Consider the following 22,021-nt stretch of genomic DNA (forward strand, 5'->3'; position numbering starts at 1 on the left):
ACAGTGTATTTCATTTATGTCAAGAATATGCACAGTTAGGGTTCATTCACCTCATTATTTTGTTACATCTACTTTATAGCTAACCGGGTTCTCTACAAAAATAAGAATAAATAAGAGCTTTAAAAACAACTGCAGCTAAAGCATTTTCTTGATCCATTTTATATTTAAATATCTAGCATTGTTATGAACTGCCTGCTTGGTGAAAATAGAATTTATAGTCCAAGTCCCTTCAGCTTGGTTAGATTGATTTTACAGTGACTTATATAAGTAGATTACCAGAGCAAAATGAAACATCTTGCTCTTTATCTAATGTGTTGCTTCAACAGCTCAGCCAAACGTCAAACAGCATGAGGAAATGTTAATTCCTATTGCATCTCTATTGTGAACAACTTACCATAAGCTTTATACATGTTTGCCTAAGATTCTCAAGTACATTTTTTTAAAAAGATGAAAATAATAAAAAAATAACGAATTATTTGAGCTATTTCGTTTTCATGTAAAAACATGTTAGCTTATGTCTATCTAAATACACTTTCAAAAAGAAAAAACACAATAATAATAATAATAATAATAATAATAATAGCAATTATAACAGCAATATTTCTTCAGCAGGGCTACATTTTAACATTAAACAAAAACAGAGATTGCATTTTCAGTTTTTGTTTAACTCTTTCTACTCTAACTCACACATACATCTTCCCAGACACACACCCTTGTATGTGTATATTTAAATGGCATTTTATCTCATTTACAAGGCTGGAAGGCTTGAGAGACAAATATTAACAGTTTCCAGTAACCCACGCTGTTCATTCCCTGAGCAATCATCAAATATATCCCCAAGCATTGCCCAGACTCACACCAAAATTATTGGATTCATCTCAGTTTTTGAAAAAAAAGATGAAAACCCCAAATGATTGAACTATATAAATTGCACTAAATGCCCCTTTATACATTTCCCTTTATTATAGTTTACTAGTCAATTTGTAACTGTCCAGTGTGCTTGCTGTGTCAGTCCTCAAGCATAGGAACAAGATTTTTTTTTTACCTCCAAAATGAAACACAATTGTGTATTAATGTGTCATTTATCTGAATGCAGACTCAGTGGAAATATCAGAATGATACCCTGCTCTGAACTCCAAGTTGAAAGTAAGTTTTTATTATACTTGAGGGAAACAATGGGTTCAGCTGCTTATTGCAAGGAGCAATTGTCAAGGGAGAGTTAAACTCAATTACTGTAACCATACTGAATAAAAAATACTGCCAAGGACAAAAATACGCCAGGGTAAAGACAGCCACTGAATAAAAAAAATCGACATAAAACGTATCAAATATTTATTCACCTGGGCAACAAAAGACTATAATACATTGACAGGCATGGAGGAGCCTGCCAGCACAAGTCACCACAAAGCATTTACCACATATCCCAGCATAGCCATTGGATTATCCCTTGAATTTCAGTGTCTTTTTGTGTATTCTACATATAAAAAAACCTAAATTTTAATTGTTGTATAGATGAATTTACCCTTTAATTGTCAGAGGTGAAACAGTGGTATGATGGCCTTATTCAACCCCTCTGGCAATCAAAAGGTTAAAGGTAAATTGAGGCTGGCAATCTTACAACATATAAGGAGGTTCCAAGCTATAAGATTTTTTTCTGATAACATGAACTTTTTTCTGTTTCCTTCTGAGAAAAAAAGACTGGTTGTAATACTAAATTATGTAAAAAAAAAATCGTTTTTATTGTCTTTATTTGTTCTGCTGCTTCATTGTTGTATTAACATGCTACAACAGGGCTAAAAATGATGAATCCCATAGAAAGAAACCCAAAGTTCTGCTTCCTAAGTACTAAGAACCACGTGAAAAAAACCTAAGGGGATAGATTGAAAACCCACTAAACAATAGGTAAACGAGATCACCAGATAAATATTAAAAAAAAAAAGCTTTAACAGACGCACCATATTTACAATCCCCATTAAATTACACATAAATAAATATATACATAAACACTGATTCCCTTATATATTGACTGCAAATGTTGTCCAAATAAGAAAGTTCAATGTTTTTAAATTACCTTTAGAGGAAAAAAAAGGTACAACTTGAAGACATGACATGGAACTGCAATTATTTTGTGTTCAAGTTTATTCACAATACTGATAAGTGTTCTCCTCTGTGCTTTCTTTAAACAGCTTCCTCACAAACTGTAGCACTGTAAGGGAAGGTGGTGATTCAGTCCATTGGCTCTTCTTTATATATATATATATATAATTTTTTTTATCATTATCTTGTTTCTTTAAAAAAAAAAATGTTCTCTTACAAAAAGTTGTACACTAAAGACAGAACGATTTTACTGGTTCCATCCATAGAATTGTTCTGTTAAGAATCCAAAGGTGAATTAAAGAGACAAACAAGATGTTTAGGATCATTTTTTTTAAGAGCAGACCAGTCTGCCATACCAGGAGCAGGGTTTGTCAATGCAAAAGTATTCTCTTGGACCAAGTGGGCAGAACATCATGGTGGGTGTAAGAATGAAGATCATTTTCTATGTTTTTCATCTTTGTCCCCTCCTTTGCTGTTGTCTGTGTGGCTGTTGGGGTTGGTATTATTGAGGTACATTTTGTCCATAGCTTTGAGTGCTTCTGTGAGATAATTCTGGAGGGCAGTGATGGCTGCACATACTGCTGGGCTGCCAAATCCGTGAGAGATGAGGTTGAAGTGAGTCAGACAGCTCTGGATACCTGGTTCCAGAATGGGAGATGGCCTAGAGTTTCCCAGGGGAGATCTGTCCTGAGACAGCAAGTCTGTGAATTCTTTACAAATTTGCCTGGAAAACAAAGCCCAATAATACAGTTAGTTTACTTGCATAATTATTGCATATAATGTACTTGCATATATTGCATATAATTTACTTGTATAATTATTTAACATATTCTAGATTGCAAGCTTTTTTGAGCAGAGGTTTCTTCACATGTTTTGGGGTCTTTCAGTCTAATTGTTATGTTGTGCTCTTCTTGTTATGTCCTGTTTATCCAGTGTATCATCTTCAGGGGGTGTGGTGTAAAAAACATAATATGGAAATTAGAATATTTTTTTTAATTAGAAAGTAAACATTTACACTGTATGTGTAAACACTGTATGTGTTAATACGTGGGTCATTCTAAAATCTGCATGACTTTATAACTCTAGAGATACTTAGAGTCTTGTAACTTTTAGTTACAAAAAAAAATGTTTGGGGTTTTTTCCTCAGTGCAATTTTAATAAAAAATGGTAAAAAAAACCCAAACATTGATCCCAAGATCCCAACACAGAGCCCAAGGTACATTATCCAGGAATGTATAATGGATGACTACATTATATGATCTCCTTATGACGACATTATTGTAATGAAGATAGTGGCATTTGGTCAACTCAATTAATTATTGTTATACATTTAAGCAATACTTGCTAACTATATAAATATCTTCTAAACGAGGGTAAGGAAATAGCTGAATGCACTTGTGATAATATATTAGATTTCGAGTTTATTAAGATAAGTATCCAAATGTGGTTTCTTATCGTTTCAATAATGGAAGTAATTTATTCCCAGTGAATTATTAACTCTAAATACAACTGAATTGCTCATGTGTTTATTCACACCAATGGCTCCTATACATGCTACATTCTATGACCTCGCTAAAACTTGGCCGCGAAAGGTGAACCACCGAGTCCCACCCCCATCAATCACAGCCACGCGTAAATAAATCACATTCAGAACATGTTAAAGGGGGTTACTTACTTAGTAGCCAGCAGCATGTTTTTCCTAGTCACTTGTTCGTTGGGGTCAGAATGCTGTCGGTTGACATATTCGGCTACTGCTTTAGCAGGAAATTCTGTTTCACAAACATATCCAAAATCTCGGGCTAAGTGGACAGCCTCCCCTACAAGGAAAGAAAAAATAAACCATCAGAGAAATGTTCATCTGTGTACACATATGTCATGTGTAAACATAGGAAGAATGCCTTGCTTCTAAACACAGACCTTCAAACACACACAAGTATTCTAACCCACAGTAAAAGTCATTTTGCAAAGGTATGACCTAAATATTACAATTATTAATAACAGCATAAAAAATACTGAAAGAAATGGAGATAATACAATATATATATATATATATATATTATTTCTGTAATATAAATTACATTCAAGTTTTTAAAACATTTTTGAAACTGGCTAATTCTAATTATATGGTTATGAGTGTTTTTTAACACCAATGTTCCTGTCTCTTCTAAAAAATAAAATTAAAAAATTAAAAAATACGTTCCAAAATAAGGTGTTTTCTAGTTACAGAAGAACATATGCCTGCTCCTGCCTGGGCACTGCATATATCAATTCCACTGATCCGTTCACAAGTAATTCTTTAACTAAAAGGATATACATATTAATGTGTACTTTCTACAACCCCAACTTTACAACTCTAGAATGGGGCACTGGCCAACGTTAGGCCCTTTACTGTTTAAAATTATCTTTTTTATGTACCCAGAGTGATTAGTTATGTGAATCTCAGGGTCATTGCACGTAGGCTGTCTGTTTTGTTGATTTTTTCCCCCAAATCTTTGGTTTTAATTTCCTGAAGCAGTTGGATTTTACTGCAGGGTTTCCTGCTATTAGCTGCACTCCGGAAGCACGCATGCGCCAATTAAGGCTTCAAAGTACTGGGCGCAGAACTCGTTTACAGAAAGATGGAGCAGATCAAAACAAGAACAGCACTCATCAGGAACTGCCTCATCACCGGAGAACACCATCTTTATCTGCCTCCCACCCTCTGCAAAGCCTGCTCTACATATACTTTATAAAGACCAGACAGCAATAATACAACAGCAATAAATTGTTATTTTTATTATTTTATTTTACAAACATGGCTGCAAGAATACAACTTGCTTTATATTTTAAAGACTGTTACTCTGCTCCTTCAACCCTTAGAACCCATATCAGCAACTATTGATTTAACTCTATGAATCTCCATATCAACAAAGCTGAATATATGAAATATATTTTCCTGCACATCTAACCCTGTTATTTAACGCTGTGTATCAGCTATATTTCAAGATACACATTTGTATCTCTGTGTGATATAACACTGTTGTGTAGCTACATAAATACCCTGCAAATGAGAAGCAGCAGTCAGACCAAGTCAGATCCGAGCAGGATAATGTTCCCTCTGGCATAGGTCAAGCATTCCCAAAGTAATTCAGGAAGTAATGGTCAGGCACTCTTTCTATACAGATGGCAGCCCAGCTTAAATGATTTACTGCATTGTTTTGAATGGAAACAACTTTCAAACTAAGTATTTAACTATTATCATATTGAATTGGTTTATTCTTCCCCTCAAATTCGTCTGAGAGCACGGAATGGGGGCAATCAAGAACGATTAGAGTCGTTTTGGTCACAGCTGATGGGAAGATGTGATAGAAGAAACACACATAGATGTTACTTACCTTCCACTAATGAAGTGAGCAATGTGACATTAGCAGCTTTACGCCTCCCTGCTGGGAGATTTAAACCTATTTTATCTAGCTTTTCTCTCAGTGACCTCCCTCCGTTTTTGGATTTTGCCCTGTAAGAAAAGAAGTTAAAAAAAAATATTATAATTAATGCATAAAACCTTCGATCAAATATAGAAACAAAAGACTGGATTATTGTCAACCGTTCACTGCCAAACTGCATTTTCAGAATATGTTAAATCAAATAAGTTAAATTATGTGCTGAAATAGAGTTGCATTTTACAACACATACATTAAATTATAAAATATGTTCCTATAAGATGTATTACTTGATACATATTGTATTATATTATCTGACATTATATTAAGAGAATAATTGCAATATATTATATTTTTATGTATTCTTAAAATTGTCAAATAATACACTTTAATGTGCTATACACCAATATAAATTATATTTCACTATACAAGGTAATATTTGCGATTTTAAAACAAACAAGGTTCACATATACCTTCTATTAAATTATGGATCATAAAATCAGTGGAACAGGTTCACTGTAAGCCCATGTTCCATCAGATCATTAATTCTCCAGAACCACTTTACAGTCACGCGTTCATTCGTATCCCTCAGTAAAACTAGTGGATGCCATGTGGATACATCTCCCAAAATCCAGAAAACTTTCATATAGGTCGCAAATGCAGTGGCACACATCTAATTGGTGTGCTAGGAACAGGAATGTGTTGACATGGCTTTAGACCAAGATCACCATTGCTCAAAAAAGTGACCTATTCTGTCCCAGGGAAATGAATCCTCCTCTTACCCCTTCATTCATGTAATTTACGGAAATGCATGAATGATCCCATAGTTACTGGTGGTGTAGTTAGAACATGACATTCATTTCTTGTCTAAAGGACATCTAAAAAATCAGATTACTCTCGGGGAGAAGGCTTTTAGATAAGTTAGAAATTAGAATGGAGTATGTGTGGCAGGATATAGTGATAATTAAACTGTTTGAGTGTTGCTCACCACTCGGATATTGAAATTGTTAAATTCTTTAAATATTAACTAAATATATTTTTATTTTTTTAGATTATCTGACTACAACAGAAGAGAAATAGAAATATTATAATATTAAACAATTGGGCACATTTGTGAAACAAAAGACACAATGATATGGTTACATGTCAAATGATCATGGAACAACATCTGAATATTGTTTTTCTTAGCGCTGATAGGGTTATATTTTTATTTTTCTAGAATTCTAGGTAGTATTCTGTAAATCTTACATGTGTGAGGTTCACAATAAATCAAATGACATTATTCCAGGCTTTACTTTTTCACCAATATATCGTTACACAAAATGTGCTTCATTTATATCTAAATCCTGAGATCGAAAAAAGTAATTTGTATCAAATGGCCTTTTTGATTGAGTTTGATATAATAACTGCTCAATATTTGCCACTTATTTTGTATTAATACTAATCCTATAATCTTAAAAACTAAGCAAATGTGTATGCTAGTGAAAATTGTAATATCGAAATATTATAATATTAATATATTTATATATATTAATATATTTTACGATTCAAAGAGAATTTCATCCAACATTTACTACATTTTAAAAACTGTTGATCTGACAAGCTATATCAATGTGCAAATCTAATGCAAGGTGGTCATTCTGCATTTCTGTATTGTTGCTACATTTAAACACTGGATGAGATTTAATAAACATTATATATTATATTATATTATATTATATATATTATATTATATATATATATATATATATATATATATATGTAATTAAGTAAAGTAATATAGGTATGTTTATTAAAATAGCAATGTATTAATAAGGCTTATTTCACTAAAAATATTGATGCAGATGGGTTGGCCTTGACATGGGGGCTTTTTTGGTTCGTTTTTAACCATTTCATTGTGCAAATAATAATTGCATTTGCCCTCCAATGAATTAAGAGACCCCTGGCTGCTAAGTGTCCTATATTGCCTTGTTGTCATAATACCCTAGTGGGGGTGTTAGGCGCAAAGGGGGCGTGGTTTTAGGCCAACATGTGTCAACAGCCTGTTAATATCTATGGCACTCACTCATTGTATACTAAGGCCTTGTTGACATCACCACCTCTTAGTGCCTCAGGGATAACTAACTAATCACTCTTTATAGAGAAATCACAACTTCTTGGGTGCATTGTAATTGTCTTTTTCACAAATAGTAGCACAATTTATAGAAGAACTACTTAACAATGTTGTCACCCCAATCACCAACATTTAATCATTTTAAGTGTTAGCAGACACTTCGAACCAGGGCATAAAAATCAACATCTTAATATGATGCAATCATATGTGTATGAAGTCATAGGTCTCCAATCACATGTTTTGGTACCTCCCATGCACTGTCCTGACATGCACCTTAAAGAGCAAGTAAGCTTGTCTCCAATACTTCTTAGAAAACGAGATATTGAAATTTAAGTCAGCATTCTAATTCTGACGATAATAATAAAATCAATTGCTAATAATAACACATATATAATAATAATAATATGGTAATAATACGGTAATAATAATAATAATAATAAAGTACAAAACATGTCTCATTGTGTCATGTGTTGATTAACTACTGCTGTCAGTACTTTAACTGGTACACATGTGCCATTTGTATTTATTCTTCACAATAGTATTAAGCTGAATTACAATATCAAGCACCCTTGAATTATCAGAGGCCTTACCAAAAAAATAAACGTTATACCAGGTAAAAACAGGGATATTTTGACTGCAGAGGCTATTTTTCAATAGATCTTGACATCTACCTCCCACCCTATTATATATTTTGTTATCCATTGTTTAGAAGATGCCAGTATTTCTGGGCATGCGCAGTGCGCACACCAAACTTCTTATGGTTAATGAAGCTGCAGCTTACCTCCTGAGCACTCCACCCAACAGGGAAGCATTGAGGCACTCGGGCGGGGACAATCGTCTCTGTACTTCTGCCACTGTCACCTTGTACTTTGAAGTTGAGCTTAGTAGAGATAGGCGCCCGGGAACTGAGCAGAACACTTCATTGGGGTTGAGTACTCCACCGAAGAGATTGTCTTTGTTGAGAGAGAGGGACGATACCGCATTGTTATTGGATTTAGACAATGATACAGGCCCTGCAAAAACAGGAATGACAATGATGCCAGGAAACTCAAAGAGCCCCTATATTGGATCTATTTGTCTTTTTTAACCCATTTAATATTAACCCTACTTAAAGATCACAGTGGGTTGTAACTATACAGTGTCACAAACTGTGGCACTCTATCAATGAGACATCCCACGCATGATGTGGCAGATACTTCCTAATATAATATTTTTTAGCTACTCCTACACCTTCAAGCCAGACTTATTTGCCATGTAGGGGTCAGTGATCTGCAGTAATGTTAATACACTCCAGCACTGAGCAGGGTTAAACTTAAAGAGAAAAAAGACGAGGGGAGAGAAAAGTCCTTAAGCGCCACGTTGAGGCAGAAAGTGGCATTTGAACTTCCCAGAGTCTGCTGAGGGAAAATGCTGTCTGATTTAATTACTGATTAAGGTTAGATAGCCTGGTACTACCATGCACCCCTTGTGCAGTCTCACCCTCTATACAAGGAGGAAGCAGAGGGTTATGGCCAAGTCCGAACCCAAAATAATGTGCGAAATAGAAAATGTTTATATTAACAACACTATTAGACAGCTAATATCAAATCCTCAATATATATATATATATATATATATATATATATATATATATATATATATATATATATATATCCCTGTGCTATATATATATATATCCCTGTGCTATATATATATATATATATCCCTGTGCTATATATATATATATATATATATTGAGCAGGGAAAGCATGCTGCGAAAAATAGTTATATAAATATTATATATGTATATACATACATGCCTATTCTTCGCAATTCAAGCAAACATGTATAAGATGTGTAAAATAATAATAGCATACACATTTGCGGGCGATTATTTGTACATAAGGGCTATACGTCAACATGTCTCTTTCTAATTTCATTTACATTTCCCATGGGCATTATTTGATTTTTTTTTCTCATTATGATCATCCAAATTATTTACTTTTTTCTCACGTGGAATTTTTATGGATCATTTTATCGATATATATAAACCCCCCCCCAAAAAAAGATAACTGTTACAAACCCTAACATTCTGACTTCTACTCATCCTATTAAACCTTCTACATTACCTCCACTTTCTCTCCCAGCATAGAGATTTCTAATATATCAGTTTAAGGAACCCATATAACACACTGAGACGTCGCATTTGCATTCATGTGTCTTATGTGTAAATGCCCAGCAATGTAACTAAACGAATAATCATGTGGGTATAGATGAAGTGTGCATCTAATTTGTTTGGGATATTCAGACGTATGGGGATTCTCATCTCTGGATAGATCACTTGTGACATTAATAGCTCTGGGGAGGCTAATAGAGACAATAGGAGTTAAACGAACTCTTGAGATTACTAATAGAAAAGCCAATTATCATGTTGACTCGGAAAGAGTATATTTTGAGATCCATCTCCTCTAATTCAAATTACAATTCAAAATAAAATTTAGAGAGAGAGAAAACAAAACAAAAACTAAAAAAAAACTACAATCTTTTCGTTTTACCGGCCTCATCTAATTTTGCAGTTGATAAAATAAACATGCCCAAGGTTATCTTCATTAAAAAAGCATCCTGCTTTTAAAGTCTATTTCATCAGCCGCAGGTCTTGCTAACAATAGCTTACGATCAAAGAAAGTAATCATACTGGCTATTGTTCAGTGAGTACACCATATGCCCTGACTATAAGAAATAACTGCTGTATTAAAGCCAATCAAACACATCCAATGCAAACACAGACATGTGTTATGAAGCTCAACCATTTGTATTGCAGGTTTATATATATATATATATATATATATATATATATATATATATATATATATATATATATATATATATATATATAATCTATCTAACTGTCCATATTTTATCTATCTATTTATCTATCCATCTTTCATCTATCTTTATACAAGCAAAGCTATAATACACCATAAATCATTATTTTGGGTTAACTCCACTCTCTAAGACTGCAAGTTCTAAATTCTTCATAACGAATCCTGGCCTTTTTTGGCCTTGACTACCAAAGAAAAATGCCTGTAAGGACTTGTTAGGAATGCAAGAGAAAATAGCTTACCTTTCTTAATTACAGTTTGATCTGGGATGTTGATACCTTGATCTTCTACATGCTGCAACAACAACAAAAATACACCAATGTTTTAATGCACTGTCATAACAAAAACGAGAGGAAATTCGGAGTCTGCTGTCAATAATTTAATAATAATGATAATAAGAAACACATCAGTAGTCAAGAGAGCTATCTGTCCTTGTAGTGCTATGTGAGGCTGTTTGTGAAATGCGCAAACATTATGTCACACAGCATTTAAATTATTATTATTGGTAGTAGTATTATTATCACATAGGCTACTTGGAACATTCTATTACCATATCTGACTAATGCTAAAATAATAATAATAATAATAATGCAATATTTGTAATATGTAATATACAAGCAGAATGAGTTTCTCCCCTCCTCTGGCTGCTCAGGGGTTAAATACATAATAGTACGAACTGAAGCATGCATAAAAGTCCATGCATTTATAATTGTGCGATCTAGGGGTAAATCAAGCCTTGTTGAATGGCTCCTTAGAGATCACCAAATCAAAATGCTAAATAACACGCAATGGAACCCCAACACTCTTGTGCTTGTATTTATCCTCAATGCACGAATTATTTTCTAGTGGTGGGAAAGATCAGAGCTATAGATCTCTTAAAACACATCTGAATAGAATCAAGGGGCCTAGGCTCATAATAGAATGGGCTTGGTTCTGATCCACTTGATCCTGCTCAGATATAAGTAGTGTCATTTTTAAAAGCCAGTTATCTCCCCAGTCTTTGTCCAACAATAATACTGATGTTAACATTTTCCATTCGGCCGTGGATTTATGCTCCTGTTAATTGCGCTTGATCTCAATGATTCCGGGTGGATGGTACTAAGTTGGTTTATTACACGTTTTATTATACTCAATGCTCTCATTTGTAACTTGCCTAAAGTGCTCCTGCATTTAAGTATAATTAAATTGAGAAATGTTCAGAAATGACTACTACAGTTCTTGTGTTTTAAGTATATGGGGAAATATGATCCCTTTGTGCTTGAACACTAAACCCATAAAGCAAATGTACTGTGGCATTATACTTTGATTTGGGTTATTTCAAGAGAAATGTCAGAGGTTTCTAATTAAACAATTAATAATGTTATTTGATTATTAGGTTATTTTACAGATGTTATCGACGTATTTGACCACCTATTTACTTAATATTTGACAAGGTGAATAAAATATATATTTTTTTATTTTAACATTGTAAATGGGATCGCTTATATAGTTCATAAACATTTATGGATGATCGTTTAAAAGCTTGGTCACAACCTAGAATAAATATAATCAGCAAAAAATAGGGAATAAAGTTAATTCGAATTAACCGCCTATAAATTCAGTTGGCCCCGGTAACAAATAAGATATATTAATATTTAACACATTTAATGTAAAGTCATATGGAAAGAAGAATGACAGGCCATTTTAATGGTAAAATATTAAATTACTTGCTGCTTCGATGAGTTAGTGTTACAAATCCTTTGTTCTCTCAAAAGGAACTTTTGCTGTATTGTGCAGTTGTTTAATCAACATATAATTACTAAAATCCGGTAATTATATTTTAAATGTCTGTATTATATTAAAAGAAGAAACAAAAATTATAGCCTCATTTTCCTTTCCTTCAGCAAATCAAAAGGAAAAAAAAATATGTTTGTAATTTTAATTTTAAGATTTTGGCAATTGTTTCACATGCCCCAAAAATTGGGTTACAGATCATTGTAAAACGTCATTTTGCAACATGAGACTGTAATCGTTAAACTGTCATCACCCATATTACAGCATGTTCTAGACCTACTATTCTGGAATTATTATGTGTTATTAATAAACTGAAATTAGTTTCATTTTTATCCAGATACTCTATCAAGTTGGCTTTTGATTTTGCACAAATTCAGGGTGTAACTATAAATGTGGAAATTCCTTCAAACGATTTGTTTACAACACGTCTGCACATGGATTTAACTGTTTTGTGAAATAAATTATCAATGTCATGTTTAATTGGAAAACATTTTAATTGCTTCCATTGATAGGCGAATGACGCCCGAATAATTTAAATCTTGGTATAATTTCAAGATAATTAATTCGATAGAAGTTGTATAGTATCGCATACTAATGATTTACAATAACATTTTTAAACAAAAAAATGGAATATTTATTTTAATATGGCCTTCTCCTTCATATATGCCAACTGAGAAATATCAAACTGATGCTACACACAAGTTCCTTAATTATAATAGACAGATTATTTATAACACAACCCACTCATCCTCTCTGTGGTCTTAGATCTGTCGACTCGTATGTCAGATCCCCTTCCTTCATCATATATAACCTCTTAAAGCAGCTGCTTAAAATAGGGCACAGCTGTAATGGGTTATGTTTTGGTTTTGCTTAGGATAGAATAACACATATTTAACTATTCATTTTTACTGAGTTCACTCTTGAGGGATGTTAAGGAAAGCTAAGTGTAAATATTGCTAGTGGTATAAATGTGATCCAAGCTGCTTACCGAGACATCTTCTATGGAATGAGGTATGGAGTGGATAGGAATATCTCCCAGCCCTGAGCTCAGTCCATGAGGCCCGTGCAGTAAATCTTCGTGTCTCCTGTAATCCCTGCGTGGATCTAGGCCGGACAGCTGGTGGGGTAACCCACGGTGCGAGTGTAAAAGAGACGCCTCCTGGCTTTGCCTCTGCCCTGGCCACCCTGGGTGCTGAGGCTGCGGTTGGGCATGGAGGGAATTGAGACTGTATGGGTCATTCACATGAGAGTAGGGATCTTGGGACTGGGGGTATATGGGCTGGTAAGGCGGAGGGAAATACGGGGGCTGGAAGTCAGCGTTGGGAGTGTGGGAGAGCGGGGGAGCACTGGCATAGGGAGACTGGCCCACTGAGCCCAGCTGGGGTAGCCGACCAGTGCCATTACTGGTACCGTCATGGCGATCCTGGAAAAGATAGAGACAAGACACAGAAACATTAAGATGGGCGTATTCCGGGCGTATCTGCAATGTGTAAAAAATTTAAAAATAATAATAATAATAATAACAATTATATATATATATATATATATATATATATGACGCGATTTTTTGGGTAGAATTAAGAGGATATTTAGACCAACTCAAATCCCACCAGCAGGTATTTAAATATGTACTGATACTAAACATGGACCTTTTTCTTGCACCCGTATGTGTATTAACCCATACATAAACATAATGGTTTGCTATGATTTTAGTGACAACTGTCTTTATATACACATTTTCTTTGTATTTTCTGACACTAATGTATGACCCCTTCTATAAAAACGTGTTCACGATGCCTGCTCTTTTTCTTCTTTACATGTGTTTATAAGAGATCGAATAAATACAATAAACTACATCAAATACAAAATAGCAAATTCACACAAAAACATAATTCTAAACAACCCTGGTAGACACGTTAAAACTATATATTCATTAGATTAGTGAACATGCCAGTGTAGCATATGTTTAAATTTAGCGTGGAATAAACAGATAATATATGCTTTAAAATAGTTAAAAATAATTTTTTCATGTAAAAAAAAAAACACGATATAAATTATAAATCACCACTCAGGATAATGGTGGCAATAAAACCCGAAAAATTAGAGGATGAAGAAAACTAAGGAAAATATACGCTGTATGATTCATTGAGAGAAAATTAAGCAGCAAATATAAAACGAATAGAACGCGATAAAAGTAATGAATAAAAAAATGTTTTCTAAATAAAAAAAAAATCTAAATAAAACAATAAACAAACTCACCATTGCGGAAAAACTGTGAACTAACATCTGTGACGAATATGTTTAAAATCAAGGAAGAAAAACAGAAAGAATATACCAAACAAGGGGAAAATAAAGAGGTGCTTAAAAAACACAAAGCACTAGAATAGAATTAGTAAAAAAATATAAAACCAACGATGTTTCTGGGCCAACCAAAGACCATAATCCATCAGAAATTGAATAAATTCTTCTTCATTTGATGCTGAAAAAAAGACCGATCTGGCAGGGAGGATTTTTTTATGCAAAGTTTTTTTTGTGATTCCTTAATCCTTGTTCCCTCTCTGTTCTCCTCTTCAATTGAGCAAAGATTTCCTACTAACAGATACAGGCTGTTTTCCTTGGAGCCCCTAATAGTAGATATTCATGACTATTAATATAACAGCGATACTTAATAAAGGAAGAATGGCTGGAAATCGAGCATGAACCGAGGAAGCAACTCAAGGCAGAGCCTTGTTCTAAATGACGTCCATTGAATGAAGAATCAGTGTATCTAATCAGAAGTGGAGGGGGAGGAAAAAAGAGGGAGAGCCATAAAGTGAGTGAGGGAGAGAGGGGGTTGGCTGACGAATCACAGGGAAGGGGGACGTTTTAAATGTAAAGCGAAAGAGCTCCAGAGTGTGGGGGATCAGGAGTTGACAGAAAAGAAGGGTTGGGGGGGAATAAAAGGAATTGGCACCTGAGAATCCTGGGAATATCCTGGATATGCCATGGGCATGTCTGACGTCTTCCTCTTGCTGTTGGGAATGGAAAGACTGCCTGTGCTCTCCAGATCTTTGCTTTTCATGTCTGTATCCGAGGGGCCCGGATCTCCTGTCCTCTGAACCTGATCCATAGCCCGATGGGCTCCAACCACAAGAACCACAACCCCCAAAACAGCTTCCTTTTTTCAGCAAATAAAATTAGTCTCAAAAGCCAGCAGGATCTAAGAATCTCCTATTCACTCCTCAGCTATAATTAACCCTAGCTATCTCTTTTTTTTGCTTCAGCACAGAAATGTCCCTTTTCCAGAGCAGCTCTTATTCCTTTTGCACAAACCAGGAAGGGTATGGAGAAGACTCTTAAACAAAGGGTGGGTGAAAAGCCTCAGCAGTAGACAAGGAGACAGCAGTACAGAGCTTGTAGGAGCATGCAGGTCCCGGAAGGGATTCTTGGTTCTTAGTGAAAGCTTCGGTGCCCTGCCTTGGATTGAAGATCTGGTGTGGTAGTTGCAGGATACCCCTTGCCTTCAATCCGATCAGCTTTGATGTGTAATGGACAAGGTCCCACCGGTCCTCCGATTCCTCTGGACAGCTCCAGTCCAGAAAGGCTTGGCTCAGCCCGGCTCACTAGCTGCCTCCCTTCCGCCCGATCCTGGCTCTTTCTCCCCACTCAAAACCCGTCTGACTGGCTCGACAACTCCAGAAAACAACTCCTCCAAAATATTACATGCTCAACTTTACAGAGCTCCTAGCTGGCTAGGGTTAGAACAACAATAGTCATCCACCGCCTGCATGTTCGTACAGAGCTATGCACACCTAACAAAATAAAGCTTTAATCTCACATTGAAAACCAGATTACAGGCGCTAAACCAGAGCTGGGTGAAATAAACCTGCCCGGTGCTCTTTATCTATCACACGGGAACACTAACATTATCAAGGAGCTTCACAAACAGCAACTTTATAACACAGTCTCATATTAAAGAATTTGCAAATGAAGCATGATTATATATATATATATATATATATATATATATATATATATATATATATATATATATATATACATATATATATATATATATATACAAATGTATTCTCACATTTGTACTCATATATATATATTACATATGTATTCTCACATGTACTCATATAGATAGATATATATATATATATATATATAATACATATGTATTCTTATATATAATACATATGTATTCTTATATATAACACATATGTAGTCTCACTTATATACTCTTATATATAATTCATAGGTATTCTCACAGACACGCACTTGGCTACAGTCACTTTCCACATCACCTAGAAATTCGATTTCGTTCAGAAAGAAAACTGTGAAATCAACGAAGTGCAAAATGTATCATTCGCAATCAACAATAAATGCAGAGGTGTAGATCGGTATTACCGAATTCTACTTAATCACATCTCTAATAGCCCATTATTTTAAGGGCAAATCTGAAATAAAAAAAATACCCCAAAGACCTGGAGAATCCTTGCAGTAAACGTCCTAGCGCAGCTGCCAGCATGTTATAACAAGCCTGTAAGCCATGCTCTAATGACAGCACTCACCACCAAGGCTACAACTTTGTACTCACACAGTCTTTGTGTACTTAATGTCAAAACACCTAGTTACCAGGTGGGGAATTTTTACTAGGGTAGACAACAGCTTTTTTCACTTTTTCATCTTTTTTTTGAAGTATATATATATATACACTATATATATTTCTTCAAAATGAAATTTATATTGAAGTAAATACGCAAAACCGCATAAAAGAAAGAATAAAAATAAGGTGCCACTATGGGCACAGCAAAGCCAGATTTACCTGCGAATGTTCCACCATTGCAAATTATATGATATATAAGGGAAAATTGCACTATATAATTTTAAAACATAATGCGCAAATAAATACTAAAAACCGAAGCCTTAAGCACTAAATTAATACAAGGAACACCATCTTATTTAATAATATATTAGATACCGAAAATACTCCTGTGTTTCACAATTATTTATATAATTGCTGAACACAGAAAGGTGTTCCTGAATATTACAGAGCATCAGGTTAACACATGGGTCCTCCAAGTTCTAAAGAAGTATTAACCTAGTACAATATTGCAAATAATGGCAATAAACAAATTTCGGAAATATACTTCTGCTTCTTACCTCACACTCCTCGTACTTGATATTATCCGTCAGTTTCCAGAGCATTTTCATGGGTTGTTGGGCAGAAGATTTTGCGTTTACTCCTTGTCCCCACCAAAAATAACTAAAGCCCCTATGTGAGTGTGTGAGAGCGGTATAGAGTCTGATAGAGAGAGGCACTGCTTTAGTGCACTGAGATCTCCCTCTAATGGTGGAAAGTTTTCTCTCTCTCTCCCTCTCTCTTTTTTTTAGCTCCTCTCCAACAATCCTAAACGCCTCATTAACATACCAACAATAGCCCAACTGCAATGTGGCCACAACAACCTGCACAACACGTAGCTCAAAGGTACATCACAATTGCGTTTCACCTCTTTTTATGTCGGTTGCCACCCATTGTTACTAGAAAAACAAAACCGTTTTTTTAGAATATTCCCAGGCATCGCTTTTGTACTCCTCCAAAGTAATCGAGTTAATCGGTGGTCTAAAGAAAATATTTTAGAGCATTTACAGTAGGTTCACTTTCAGCATTATTTTTCCCTATTTTATTAATACATTTTACACATTTGCTTCTTAATTATTTATCAAGTGTCTGTAAGGTTTTAGCGGACAATTAATTTTAAGATTTATGCCATCGCTTTATGCATTCCACGAAGGAATATTCTAGGAATATCGCACGCGGCTTTTATATATATATATATATATATATATATAGATATATATATATATCTATATATATATATATATATATATATAGATAGATAGATAGATATATATATATATATATATATGTAGATATATATAGAGATATATATCTATATATATAGATATAAACAAAATAATTATAACAGTTTACATATATATATAATATTATGATATATATATTATATATTATATATATGTATAATATATATCATAATACTTTGCGTATTGATATATAAACTCAGTTTGGCGCTCGCTTCAATCTAGATCTATAGCCCTGTAGAAATGATTTTCTGTATTGAAAACATCTGGAATCTACAATGTATTAGAACACTACTTGATTCTTCATATTGCAACAATTCCGCAATTTGCCTTAGAATGAGACAGATAAATTCCCAGTCCCCCCCCCATTAAATGGGCAGTTTTAATCTGGATTTACTGAATGCATGCTCCTCTTTTGAAGCATTCGCTATAATAATACAGGCCTAACTGGTGAATAAGGACGCCGAATTGGTTAATCAGTATCTGGAGCCTGTACTGGGAGTCTTGTTGTGACCCAGACCAATGTCATGGATATTTGGATGGTATCAGCTAAAAGAGAAGGTGGTCTTTTTCATTGTGTTGGGTGTCTGCTTTTAAGGCTAGTCCAAATAGTTGTTTTTTCTGGGCTATTGAGGTTAAAATTGAGTTCAGATTATTCTTAGGTGTATGTTAATAGAGTGAGAATCTGAAAAGAGGGCACATCATGAGCTAGCGTCAAGTCAACTGGGCCAGACAGGTCCAGGAGAACATCAACAAGATTACCATGACCGCCCCGCTAACTGTGAATATTCACCAGGGGGGATCAAACGGTGTAGCTAGCAGGTTAGACACAGTGTGAAAGACCACTTTAACACCAGGGAGCAGATCAATAGACAGAGCATTAAAGGCTCATTAACATTTTTTGGGTGGGGTAGGACCTGCTAATTATGTGAAACTCTTAAATATACAAGGACACCGTGATCTTTATTGAGCCCCGTAGCTAATTTGTCTTTAGATGTAATGTACTTGTCAGGGTATTCCTCCTTTTGTATGGAGATAATAATAATAACAGCAGTAAAATTATTAACAATGACAGTACTTATTACCTATATTGGGGTAGTTGCTTGGATTTCATTTTGGGTGTTTGTGTAAAAGGAATGCATCAAGAAACTGCCTCAACTCCCCGAGTGTTTAAGACTAAAACACCCATTATCCCCAACTGCAAAGAGTCTAGTTGTGGATAATGGGGGTTTTACGCTGAAAGAACTGTAGAGATAAAGATCCCCCACAGCTACAGCACCAGGTACATCGCACGCTATTGAAAATAAACATGAACGTATTTTTACAGGGTATAATCATATACATCATATACTGGATCATATACTAGCCATAGCTCACAGTAAACAGTAATCATATATGTAATGCAAATTGTAACTGTCGCCTCTTATCGCTTTGACACGTAAGTATTTACGCGAAGTGCATATTTAGTAGTTACCCTAAGAGCTCGCAATCTAGATATTTTTCTTCGTTCGTATATAGTGAGATCTCCCGCAAAAGTAGCACCTGTATAACTAAAAATGCATGGATTTCTTATTTTATAGAAATGTGAAAATAACTTTTTTTTCTGCTCATTGGTGGTAAACACACATCATATAAATACAATTAAGTGCCATAAATTAGTGATTGAGTAATGTAACCGATTATTTCGGGATTGCCGATGGTGACTCTACTTTTTCTAGATTATCTACCTGTTTCCGACCTGTGTGCAGACACCATAAAACATAAACAATACAGTGTGTGTGCTTAGTGTGGAATATATACATTTCACACACACATAGATTTCTTCTGCAAAGTATGGAGTCACCAGGGCCCTTGTCTGCATAAAATACCGAAGTGTCATCATAAGCTTGGATAAAGTCGCCCTTACCTGAAGGCTATAATGCTACGTTAAGTGTCCCTGGGCAGTTAAAGCCAGCTGCTGCCTGTCTTCATAAGGAAATCCAAGTTATATCCTTTGCTAACAGGTGTAGAATCACCCCTGACTATAACCCAGTCGGATTTAAGGCAAAGCCTGTTGTATATTAAATGCGGTCCTTATAGGATTCATGGGCTGATTTATAGCCGTGGGTGCAAAATAACCTATAGGGATTGCAAAGGTCACTTTAAATTTGCACCTCTCGTTCCATGTTAACGGGACAGGAGTGGTACCTCACCTGCCAATCCCCCATTATGGCTAGCATGGACATCCACTGATCCCTCTCTGATGGGGTCCTCCTGTTGATGCGACCAGCTTAAACAATTCCTTCTGTTACCTGCCGAGGTACATCTCACCTGCTCATAAAGAACTGGTTACTACCTGTGCGCGCATGCGCAGTAGCGCTGGAATTCGCTTAGCTAACACGCTCGCTATGTTTAAAGCTGTCTGTTGAGTCGATAGATTTACAGCAACAGAAGCCTCCACACAAACACCAGTACCCTCCCTCCCCCTTTTCCTCCATTTTAGGACCCCACTGCCATTAATTTTATTACTGATCATTTATAAAGGTGGTGGTAATCAGTATAGATGGCAGTTACTGGAAACATTTAAACACCGGTTACTAAGATCCACATTTCCCCTTGTTACTGACTTATTATGATGGGAGTTGCAGTCCACCGTTTAAGGGAGTGAGTTATGTAACTTATGAGCTATGTAACTTATACGTGGTAGGCTGCAGTTGTGTGATCACTAAATAAGAGTTAATAAACCCATGGAATTCTACTGCACTGCTCTATTTAAGAATTATTGGTTCTCATTTTCTATTCAAACTTTGGAGACATTAAACACATACTTTGTACTGCTGCTATAACGAATGTGTATTAAAATACACATTTGGTGAATATAAATGAGTGGGAAAACCATATCTATCTATCTATCTATATATATATATATACATATGCATATATATATATATATATATATATATACATATGTATATATATATATATATAGATAGATAGATAGATAGATATATGTGTGTGTGTTTGTGTATGTGTGTGCGTGTCTGTATTAGTGGGATAAAATAAATTTTCTTGCCACCCGAGACAATGTCATTATAAGATTTCTTAAATTGCAGTTTATTGCATAACCTGTAAGATAAGCAACGAATAAGTATATATTACTGGTGTAAAAAAAACGCTTTCACTACAACAGGACGTGGGATAAAAACGTGAAATGATTGTTTTAACGCACTTTACTCCAGTTAGGAATATATTTCAGATTTGAGATAATTTTAAATGTCTACCTTACAGCAACTGTGCTCATACACTAAGCAGTGGTGGCTCTAGTTTTTGGGGGGACATTAGGCAAATAGATGAATAGATAGAGAAAAGAGATATAGATTAACTAGCTGCTGCAGTAGCTCCACCTCTGCAGTTAGGTTTATGCAGCACTTCATAATTATCCCATATGTTACACTTGGGAAGAATAATAGAATAATAATATAAGTGCAACAGGCACCCAAGGATTTTTTTCTTTTTCATCTGCTGTTGACATAAGCAATTGAAAGATCTGACATTATGATAAGTGAAATAATAAAGCAAAGCGTAATAATAATTGTAACACTTTTGCCTTGGAGAAAGTCTAAACCACGTGAATCACCTGGATAGTCCCAAAGATTATGTTTTCTAGCTACCTGTTGCAGACAGACCTATCAATAAAGAAAATGCAGAGGACCTTACAGAAGGCATCTCTGATTGTAATTTGTGTATAGAGATCAGGGAAAGAGTTACGCTAAGGAGAGAGGAGGGGCAGCTCAAAAGTAATGAGGCATGAAATATGCTATTCACAGCACATCAACTATCAATTCCCAAAAGCTTATACATCTATCTTCAGTCTACACCGGTTATAGAGGTGGACCGAATATAGCTAG

General features: G+C 35.0%; 1 protein-coding gene across 6 annotated transcripts; it reads right to left on the reverse strand.

Annotated features, from left to right (window-relative positions):
- Nucleotides 1-1,315: 1,315 nt before the first annotated feature.
- Nucleotides 1,316-20,456, reverse strand: TFAP2A (transcription factor AP-2 alpha). 6 transcript variants are annotated; one of them, XM_053466419.1, is made up of 7 exons: nt 20,327-20,456; nt 13,252-13,686; nt 10,733-10,784; nt 8,411-8,642; nt 5,472-5,590; nt 3,773-3,914; nt 1,316-2,821 (listed from the first exon to the last, which is right to left on the reverse strand). In XM_053466419.1, the coding sequence occupies exons 1-7, from the start codon at nt 20,357-20,359 to the stop codon at nt 2,533-2,535; spliced, it is 1,302 nt and encodes a 433-aa protein (XP_053322394.1). In that variant the 5' UTR covers nt 20,360-20,456; the 3' UTR covers nt 1,316-2,532. The 6 variants fall into 6 exon arrangements, with proteins under 6 accessions (XP_053322394.1, XP_053322397.1, XP_053322393.1 ...); XM_053466422.1 differs by lacking the exon at nt 20,327-20,456 and adding an exon at nt 17,415-17,579; XM_053466418.1 differs by lacking the exon at nt 20,327-20,456 and adding an exon at nt 15,217-15,965 and having other exon boundaries at nt 8,411-8,582.
- Between the last annotated feature and the right edge of the window lie 1,565 nt (nt 20,457-22,021).

Source organism: Spea bombifrons, chromosome 5, assembly GCF_027358695.1.
Source record: "Spea bombifrons isolate aSpeBom1 chromosome 5, aSpeBom1.2.pri, whole genome shotgun sequence".
Lineage (NCBI taxonomy): Eukaryota > Metazoa > Chordata > Amphibia > Anura > Pelobatidae > Spea > Spea bombifrons.